Source organism: Lotus japonicus, chromosome 1 (assembly GCF_012489685.1).
Source record: "Lotus japonicus ecotype B-129 chromosome 1, LjGifu_v1.2".
Taxonomy (NCBI): Eukaryota; Viridiplantae; Streptophyta; class Magnoliopsida; order Fabales; family Fabaceae; genus Lotus; species Lotus japonicus.
This window is the reverse complement of record NC_080041.1, coordinates 46,670,528-46,680,153: the sequence shown is the minus strand read 5'-3', so window position 1 is coordinate 46,680,153 and position 9,626 is coordinate 46,670,528. Positions and strand designations below refer to the sequence as shown.

At 34.7% G+C, this 9,626-nt stretch overlaps 1 protein-coding gene across 1 annotated transcript; it reads right to left on the bottom strand.

Annotated features, from left to right (window-relative positions):
* Positions 1–643: 643 nt before the first annotated feature.
* Positions 644–8,251, bottom strand: LOC130734428 (cleavage stimulation factor subunit 50). The gene is made up of 14 exons (XM_057586889.1): positions 7,935–8,251; positions 7,766–7,849; positions 7,352–7,464; positions 5,004–5,076; positions 4,787–4,870; positions 4,616–4,702; positions 3,677–3,747; positions 3,493–3,544; positions 3,343–3,400; positions 2,817–2,917; positions 2,565–2,719; positions 1,489–1,597; positions 1,042–1,098; positions 644–961 (listed from the first exon to the last, which is right to left on the bottom strand). Exons 1-14 carry the CDS (start codon positions 8,037–8,039, stop codon positions 806–808), a joined length of 1,305 nt encoding a protein of 434 aa, XP_057442872.1. The 5' UTR covers positions 8,040–8,251; the 3' UTR covers positions 644–805.
* Between the last annotated feature and the right edge of the window lie 1,375 nt (positions 8,252–9,626).

Sequence of the window (9,626 nt, the reverse complement as noted above, 5' to 3'; positions counted from 1 at the left end):
CTTTGAGCATTCAGGTAGTTTTGTGCCTTGTGTTGTAGCTGTTTTGTTGTAACTATTTGGTGTTCTTGTATTGATTGGGTCTATGGTGCCCATAAATTATTTTACGTGTAATAACCGCATTGAGTGGCTCAGCAGATTATCATGGTCGATGAACGAAGAGCAATAGGGTTCTAGCCGTCAAGGCTCATTGACGACAGGGAGGAGACCTCTGGAGATTGTGGCCGGCGAACGAAAAGAACGGTAGAGTAGTTCCGACACCACTAGTTTGGAACAAATTTTTGATGATGCAGAGTATATGAAGGGTCTGGAACTATATGTAGAATTTCTTAGCAAATAATGATCATAATATTAACACTTAAATTTTAAAAGAAAGTATTAATACAAATACATGAATACTGACTCAATTACAACATGCTTTCTATTGGTACACATCATTTCAAATACCACACCTTGATCTGACTGAAGGTACCACAGCAAGCACCAAAAAATGACTACTGTTAGTGAGATGGGATCTTGTTCAGGCAAAATTTGGGCAAATCTTATGATTTTCAAAACTTATTACTGCTCGGTTTCGGGCTGATTCAGTATTTCTGCTCACCCATAGACACCAAACTAAGATCAACAAAAAGATTTAAAGATTGAGTTTTAGAACATCAATCAATTTGATTCTCACTCAAACACTGCTAAAAGATTATCCACCAATTTCATGTTGTGAATGCGTTTACTGATGTTACAGGGTAAAATTCAAAGTGTGAGAAAGAGGATCGTTATTTAGCGTCTATCTTTGAACTCCTTCACTTTGTACCTATAGATTTTCCTTCCAAAACCGAACTGACCTATCAGTTCCACATGAAATAAAAGCAGACTCTACTGGTGAGTGTTCAAGCCAGCGGGGTGCACCGACATGATTAGAAGGCCACTTTGCTACTTTTTCTGATGTTATCGCATCCCAGATAACGATCTGCAAAAGTATACCAGATAGCTCAAATAATATTCATTTGATCAAGCTAACGTTAGCACACAGTAGACAACTGAACAAACCTCATTGCTGAATTCATCTACAGAAAGAATAAATTCTTCTGTCTCATTAAACATTGCCTGCAAAAAAGGGTTCATAGAATGGTAATTGGTATGAGAATTTCACGTGGACTAAGGAATGAGGATAACTAATACATCCCAATGTACCCGAAAATACAACCTATGGATGAGTGAGTATCTATTGAAGTTTTCACTAAAGCTTTTTAATTCCAATGATAGTGGCAATTGACAAACAATGATTCCTTGTGACTGGGAGAAATATATCAAGAACTATTTTTATAAATGTTGGACAAAGCTAGATACCGAAAAAAGGAGAAGAAAACAAAAACACAAACATCGCTCAGTGCAAGGTAAAAATCCATGAATTTGCATGACTTATACCACAAACATCGTATATGAATTGACCAAGATTAATTTATAAAAAATACTAAACGGAACACATGTATTTACCTGGCATCTTAGCTGTGTATGTGTAGCTCCGAGATACTGTTTGACTAATCTTCCAGAGGCGACTTCCCAAAGCTTTATGGTAGAATCCTTCCCGCAGGAGAGGACAAACCTAGAAAACAGACTGTTATATTGCTAAACCAATTTAAGCCTATCAGGAAACTACAGCGAAGTATAAAAAGTTTGTCAACTGTCAATGTCCGTTGCATCAAAAGCAATGGACTGGTAAAGAATGGAATTACTTTTATCTTCTTTTTATTCCCAAGAGAGGGGGGGGGGGGGGGTTGGTGATTTCGCTTTCAGCTAAAAATTGTATAGTTCAAATAAAACATAAGCTCTTAATGTGTGCTGTAGTAAACAGGATTTTGATCGGAGATTGTTAACTCTGATGTTAAGACTAATTAAGGTTTGGAACAGCAAGCGAAGCACCCACTTTAAAGCAAAAATTAGTTTTTGCTTCGGCTTCAAAGTCAATCACACCCTTATTCACTGCACACACACCCATCCCCCTGTCCCTTGCCCCAAAGAAAAAATCTTGATAGATCTGGTACTGTGAACCAGAGAGAACCAAGAATTCTGAGGAAGAAGATGAACACTATAGAACTGAGTATTGAAACCTGAGATAGAAAACAGTTGCAAGATAGCAAACGGTTACAGAGATGCCAACTGAATTGCAGGGCAATTCAGTTCTAACCAATCAACTCTATAACTGCCTAACTAATGAAGACTAAGCTTCACTTATTTATACTAATCATTCCTAACTAATCTGCTAGGAATTACAACTGGCACAGCTCAGCAAAACAGAATCACAAGAGCTAAGAGCTATGTAGCTCGGTTCCTTCTCGCATAAACTTCCCTAATAGGGGGCCTAACTTGACTAGCAATCCTATCAAATCTCCATTGTAATTTCTTTAGACATCAAAGGTTCGGAGGTCCACAAATACATGGCTGAAGACAAACCGCTAGTCATGCTATTCACTATCGAGACATAACTCATGATGGCGGTGGCACTATCATTGTCATGGTCTATTAGTGCATCAATGCATGTGAGTGTCATTTGCACTAAAATGCATTTATACCTTTGATCTCTTGTAAAAATTGCACTGGTAGCCTCAGCTGTTCCATGTGCTCCAATTATTGTGCGCACACAATTGGCGGTGATGCCATCCCATAACCGAATAGCACCATCTTTACAAGCTGTAACATACATGGCACCTGTAGAAGAATATCTGACCTATATAGGTCAGGCAAGAAATGATTGGCATCACTTCAACGTCGATAAAAGTAAAACATAGGTCAATCAGTTTGTGAACAAGAGAGAATTTACATGCCTGGTTTATGGCTCCATTAGGACTAATATCCAGGAGATTTGCTGATAGATAACACTGAAAGGTGTTTATATCATACAAATGTGGAATTGCATGATCAGTCCCTGTCAAAAGTTAATATTTATCATCTTTACTTTTGTTGTGAGAAAAAATCAAGGAAGAAAACTAGGATGCGGATTGGAAGTTGATTTAGAGACAAAGACAGGCTTTCCCCTGGCACTCAATATCAGTGGTTTAAGAGAGAAAATCATTCAAATTCCAGAATGCAGAGTTATTGCCTACTCAGAAATCAGGGTGGATTCATAGAAAATAGGACAAGGAAGTATTGACTGAGCCATTTCCTAAGCTAACAGAAATATACAATGAAAATTGCTCCACAACAAATATATCAGCGCAGGATTTGTAATTGCAAATTTGCACACACAATTAAGAAATACAAGAATTTGGAATTGGAGATTGAATCAGTGGGATTACAGAAAATAATATCACTAGAGATGATAAGCAAGAAAGATCTGATAAAAATAAATACCAGCCAGCAGAAAATCCCCAGAGGGGTGAAAAGAAACAGAGCGAACATTGTGTGTGTCCTGCAGAACATAATCGAACAAGAATGGAAGTTTATGCTCAATTCTTATATTTGCTATTTGTTGCTTATACTATAAATGCAGTAGAGCCGAACCTGGATAACCCTGGATGATCTCTTTGCATTGGTTTTTGAAATATCAAAAAACCTAAACAATGTTAAACAAGAATAAGAGCATTTCCAAAAGAAAAAGGGCAGAACGCAGAAACTTGAAAAAGGAGTACAGATGAGATGCATAATACAGAACAAAATTACAGAGTTATACTGTAAGAGATCGTACTTTATTGTTTGATCTTTGGCTCCAGAAATCAGGATAGTACCTTGCGGATGAAAATCCAAATCATTTATTGGCTGCAGTTTTGTTATATAAAAAGTTAAATAAACAAGGATAGTTTATCAAGATTATTTTACAAACTTTAAATTTTCAAAAGTAAATGCCTAATGCGATATGTGAAAAGAAGTATCTGCAAAAACTCATCAATGTAAGAGCAAGCTTCACGTTGGTTAAAAAACCTCTACTACAACAAAGACAAATAGAAGTTGGCACGGTGATATATAATGTTTGTGTTAAGTAAATTCATTAAGTTAACATATTTTGAATTATGAACTTCCACAATCTGGTGCAATATACTTGAAAAGAATAAATATCATAAAAAAAGCATGTAATTTAGTTACTAGTAAATTTGCTGACCATCATAAGCTGATGCTCTATTTTTCAGAGAAAGTTATGCTAACTTTGCACCTGCCTATCTAGTATTCTTAAAATGTTCAATATTGTTAGATTTCAAATGATTAATTAGCAATCTACAATATTTCCAAAGTCAAAGAAACTAGTTATTTGGCATGTTAGAAATCACATTCCTATCATGAAGTTGTGTCAACATCAATAGTAGCGCAGAAGTATTGCTGACCACCATAAGCTGATGCTCTATTTTTCAGAGAAAGGTATGCTAACCTTGCACCTGCCTATCTAGTATCCTTAAAATGTTCAATATTGTTAGATTTCAAATGGCTAGTTAGCAATCTATAATATTTTCAAATCAAACAAACTAGTTATTTGGCATGTTAGAAATCACATTCCTATCACGAAGCTGTGTCAACATCAATAGTAGCGCAGAAGTCAATTATTGGTTTTATATCATCTAAATATCGAATTTTGGGGTAGAAGAAACAGTTCAACGTTATAAATTCAAAAGAACTTGGAGAAATGCCAGTATACTTGTATATGGTCATAATATGTTCGTATGACGGACCGCACAGGACCATCCTTTGCTTCAGGAAGCAACATCTGCTTGATCTTTGAAACCTGCCAAATAAATGAACGCATAAGTTCGAAAGTCATGTCAAAGAGAGAGCAAAACATCTAACCTTAACAATAAATCATCATCACCTCAAATAGCTTTATTGATGTATCTGCACTTCCAGTGGCAACAAACCTTCCATCAGGACTAAACTTAGCACATCTGACAATATTCTAGAAATTAAGCCAATCAGTCCAAAAACACCGGTAATTAGAAAGCTAATACTTATTAGTAGGGTTTGCATGATATTAAGAAATTAAAATTGATACTGTAGGAACTTACAAGTTATCAAAGCATATTACATACCTTGTGTTCTGAAAGATGTCGTGTCTCATGCTTTGGGAAGCTCTTGGATGAACCTTTTATATCTGGCACAAAGCTGTTATAACAAAATGCAATTTTTCAGGGTTCATTTTTAGAGCATAGCACCAAAGGATGAATTAAGATTACCGTTATCTCATTTATGATATGAAAATGAAGGAACATAGTATTGTTACTACTAGCATGAGACCAAAATTAAATATAACAAATTATGCTTGATGAAACTCTTGTCATAGAAAGTCCTAAGTCCGAGTAAAGGAGGAAGATTGTGTTAAGCCTACGAAAGCTAACATAAAACTGACCATTATCTTAAATATGGATCAAACGTTACAGATTTGTGCTAATGCTAGGTCGAGTACAGTTTAAATAGGCTAGAGTCGTTGCATTGGCACAAGGATGCAATGTTAAATGAGCAAGGGTCTTCAAATTTTCCTAGGCGGATGTGGTAAAGAAGCTATCCCAGGAATGCTTGATTAGGTTTGGTTCTTGGAATATTGGTACTTTCACAGGTAAATCTATGGAGGTGGTGGACATTATGAGTCAAAGAAGGATTAATATAATGTGCCTTCAAGAAACTACATGGGTTGGGGAAAAATCTAAGGAGCTAGACACTACAAGATTTAAGCTTTAGTACACCAGGAATGTCAGAGGAAGGAATGGCGTGGTATTATTGTGGACAACTGGAAAAAGAATGTAGTGAATGTCAAAAGGTTAGGACCCAAACTGATCTTCAAAATTATTTGTGGCTCAAGAGACTATCAATATCATTAGTGCTTATGTCCCTCAAGTAGGATCAGAAGATTTTTTGAAAGAAAAGTTTTGGGAGGATTTGGAGAGTGTCGTTCAAGGCATCCCACAAGAAGAGAAGTTGTTTATAGGTGGTGATCTAAACGAACACGTCAATTGAGAGGCAGGGCCTTTTACTCGAGTTCATGGAGGTTTTGGTTTTGGAAAGTTAAATGAGAAAGGGCAGCCTATTTTAGATTTTTCCATCGCATGACCTCAAGATTTTAAACACTAATTTAAAAAGCAAGAGGAACATCCCATCACATATAAAAGCAGGACCTCAAGGTCACAAATTGACATCTTTTTTGTAAGGAGCTTAGATAATAGGGTTTGGAAGGATTGCAAGGTAATATTGGGAGAGAGCTTGACTGCACAACATAGAGTTTTGGTCCTTGATGTTCGTTTTAAGAGCCATAATCAGAAAACTCGACGAGTTACAAACCCAAGAATTAAGTTATGGCAGCTCAAGGGAGAGAAACTTTTGAATTTTAAGGGAATTGCGGAGAAAGGTAACTGGGAGGCACAAGGTGATGTTAATCTCATTTGGGAGTATATATAAGAAGGTTAGGAGGGTTGCCAAAGAAGTATTGGGTGTATCTAAAGGTTTTGGATTGAGAGATAAGGAGTCTTGGGCTTACCAAAAGAAAAAGGAGTCTTGGTGGTGGAATGATAGTGTGAAAGAAAAGGTAAAATATAAAATGTTGTGTTTTTTTAAGGCTTTACACGAACGCGACAACGCACGATGTTGTGAAAGCTGTGAGTGACGCACGATCCGTGACCTACGAGAAGCTTTATAGAGATCTTTAGGACAAAAAAATGGAAAACGAAAAATATATAAGCTTGCCAAAAACTGAGAAAGAAAACCAAGAGATTTGGATCAAGTAAGATGTATTAAAGATGAAGAGGGAACAATTTTGGTTACTGATCAAGGTATTGGAGAGAGACAGAAGAATTACTTCAACAAAATTTTCAATGATGGACAATGATCAAACTATAACATGGAAGGCTTAGTAGTGGGAGAGGATGAGCAAAATCTGGCTTACTATCGTAGAATTCGAGTCAGAGAAGTTAAAGATGTTCTTAAGCATATGGATAATGGTAAAGCACTAGGTCTTGATAATATCCCTATTGAAGTTTGGAAATGTGTAGAAGACCAAGGTATCAGTTAGCTCACTAGGTTGTTCAATGAGATCTAAACAAATGGCAGATGCATGGAGGAGATGTACTATATAAAAAGCAAGGGGATATTCAAATTGCGGTAACTATATGGGGATAAAACTTATGAGTCACAATATGAAATTATGGGAAAGATGATTGAACATAGATTACGGGAAGAGACTACGATAGTAGAAAATGAATTTAGTTTTATACCTGGAAGGTTTATAATAGAAGCCATCTACCTCCTATGAAGGTTGACCGAAATGTACTGAAGTAAAAAAAGAGAATTCTATTCGACTTCAAAATAAACACACTTGAAATGCTGTTCCATTAAATTAAAATGCAAAAGGAGAGCAGCCAAAACCACAGAACAAGTGTAAAAAATTTGCCTGAAATCAATGGCTGTTGCGCCAGGACGAGGCACTGGGAATGATGCACCCAAATCGCGGAAGGGAGAAGATGAAGTCTTTCTTGACACATCATCTTTTTCCACTGCAAGACCCTGTTATTTCCTTAAAACAACAAAGCTTCCTCATGCTCAAATAAAAGGTATAGATTGAATTACACATACGAAAGGAGTAACTCCGGAAATTCCTACAAGTAAGACTTCGCGGAACTAACACACTAGTCCTCGAGAATGTAAAAGCTTCAACCTAGTCTCTAGAAATCACAAATATCTTCAATAACAATTATCTCATGTTTAGTAACTAACAACATGACCACCATTTGAGAAATTTTTGCATTATCAAGGACTAATATATAATATGTCTACCGCTACGAAATTGTAAATGTATTGTATGGACCTTAGCAAAGAGCTCAAGAAGCCTGTTGGGAGGTGCTTCTACATTCAGTGGTGACATGGTTGCTGAAGCAACAGCAGTTGCAGCCTGATTGATGAAAACAACGATTTCAATTTTCAAGTAGCTGAAAATGGAGCAAATAGGTGAAAATGAATGCGAGGGAGGTTTGAACCTGAGTGAGATTGTTGTCACGAAGATGAGCGACGATCAGAGAATTGAGGAGTCTGTAGAGTTTGCCATCGAGTACAATTTGGTCTGAGTTACTGTTGTTATCCATGGATTCTGACAGAGAAAAACAAAGGATTGATCTCGAATCTGAAACCCTAGAATCTAATCTAATCTATTGATTTGGTTAGCTGTTAAATTGAAGGAGCTGTTGCTTCCTCATCGCTTTGTTTTGCTGCCGCCACTTTCAATGCGTTTTAAAAATGACGCCACTTTGCTGTGTCCTCTTCTTCGTTCATTAGGCGATTTGGCATTGGAAACCATAGGAAACTTAAGGAAACTAGTATGTACGGGAACATATTTCTAAGTATATAATAATTTTTTTTTAATATATAAAATTATTTATTTTGTATAAATGTAAATGTAAATGTAAATTGTATGAGTTTTTTTTTCTTTTATTTTCGTTTTTCCTATCTCCAAATAAATTTACTCAATTTATAACTTATAAAAATTGATAGAAAATATGAATTACATATTTATTAAATGACATGTTTTTACACTATATAATTGTGATTTCCTAAACTCTAAATAAATATGGATGGGTAAAAAAATTTAAAGGATGCACTAATAATTCTCTTATATAAAATACTATAATATATTTATCAAAAAGCAAGAACATTTAACTAAAAATCACAATAGATATCTCTGGTGGAAAAACACTACATTCTAGTAAAGCATACAAAATTGTTCGATTTAAAATCCAATCAATCTAATTCTTAACCACCAACAAAAATAAAAAACACAACAGCGAAATTTTAATAATTGACTTTTGGTTTGAGAATTTTTTAACGAAATTAATTCGTTCATGACTCCAACATGAATAACGTGTGGATTATCTTTATGAATTTCAAACCAAACAAAATGATTCTCTGTAAGGTTATTCGCTTTGATGAATTTTTCTACCCTTTCTTCAAGGTGCACTCAGACTCTCTCCTTGGGTTCCAAACCAATCCAAAGTAAAATCTAATGTTTTTTGATCTCGCAGAACCAAATTGTAATGCTTCTCTATATCTACTCCTAAAAATATTTACAAAGTCTAGAAAAAATTTAGAAATTATATTAAAACATTTTTTATTAGTTTCAACTTGAAGGTATTTTCATACTAAATGTTCCTCTTCGTATCAGCCTTTTTTTTATACCCCAACAAATTTTGACTATATATTTTCTATCCTCGTGTGACAAATTTTTTTCTCTCTCTCTCTAATGTATAAATGACTTGTTATTCCAATTTTTACAATTAAATTATAATGATTCTATATATATTCCCTTAAAATCATTTAAAAAGTCTGAAAATAGCATATAGCATAAACTTATGTAAAACATTTATCGAAAATGACTGATAGATACCGTGGAAAATAGCACCACATATATCATAGTTTTATATATTTTTACTTCTACAAATATTTAATTATAAATCCACCATATGAATTAGCAGAAAAAGATATTTCTTTATAAATTCTTGACAGCAATAATAATATTTAAAAGTTCTTTCCAGTCAAAACTGAAAGAAATTTTAAAAAGTGAAAATTAATATGATTAGAATATTATATAATATTACAATAATATTTTAAAATTAGAATAATTATTCCTAATTTACCATACTGAAATAGTTACAAAACTATCAATTTTAATTTTTAAG

Bases quoted from the DNA above. Each gene is read 5' to 3' on its own strand.
- LOC130734428 (XM_057586889.1), bottom strand. From the start codon at position 8,039: ATGGATAACAACAGTAACTCAGACCAAATTGTACTCGATGGCAAACTC. The intron at 4,871-5,003 runs GTATGTAATATG...CTTAATTTCTAG, and splicing joins GACATCTTTCAGAACACAAG to AATATTGTCAGATGTGCTAA. The intron at 2,918-3,342 runs GTATTTATTTTT...AACTTTTGACAG, and splicing joins TGGGGATTTTCTGCTGGCTG to GGACTGATCATGCAATTCCA.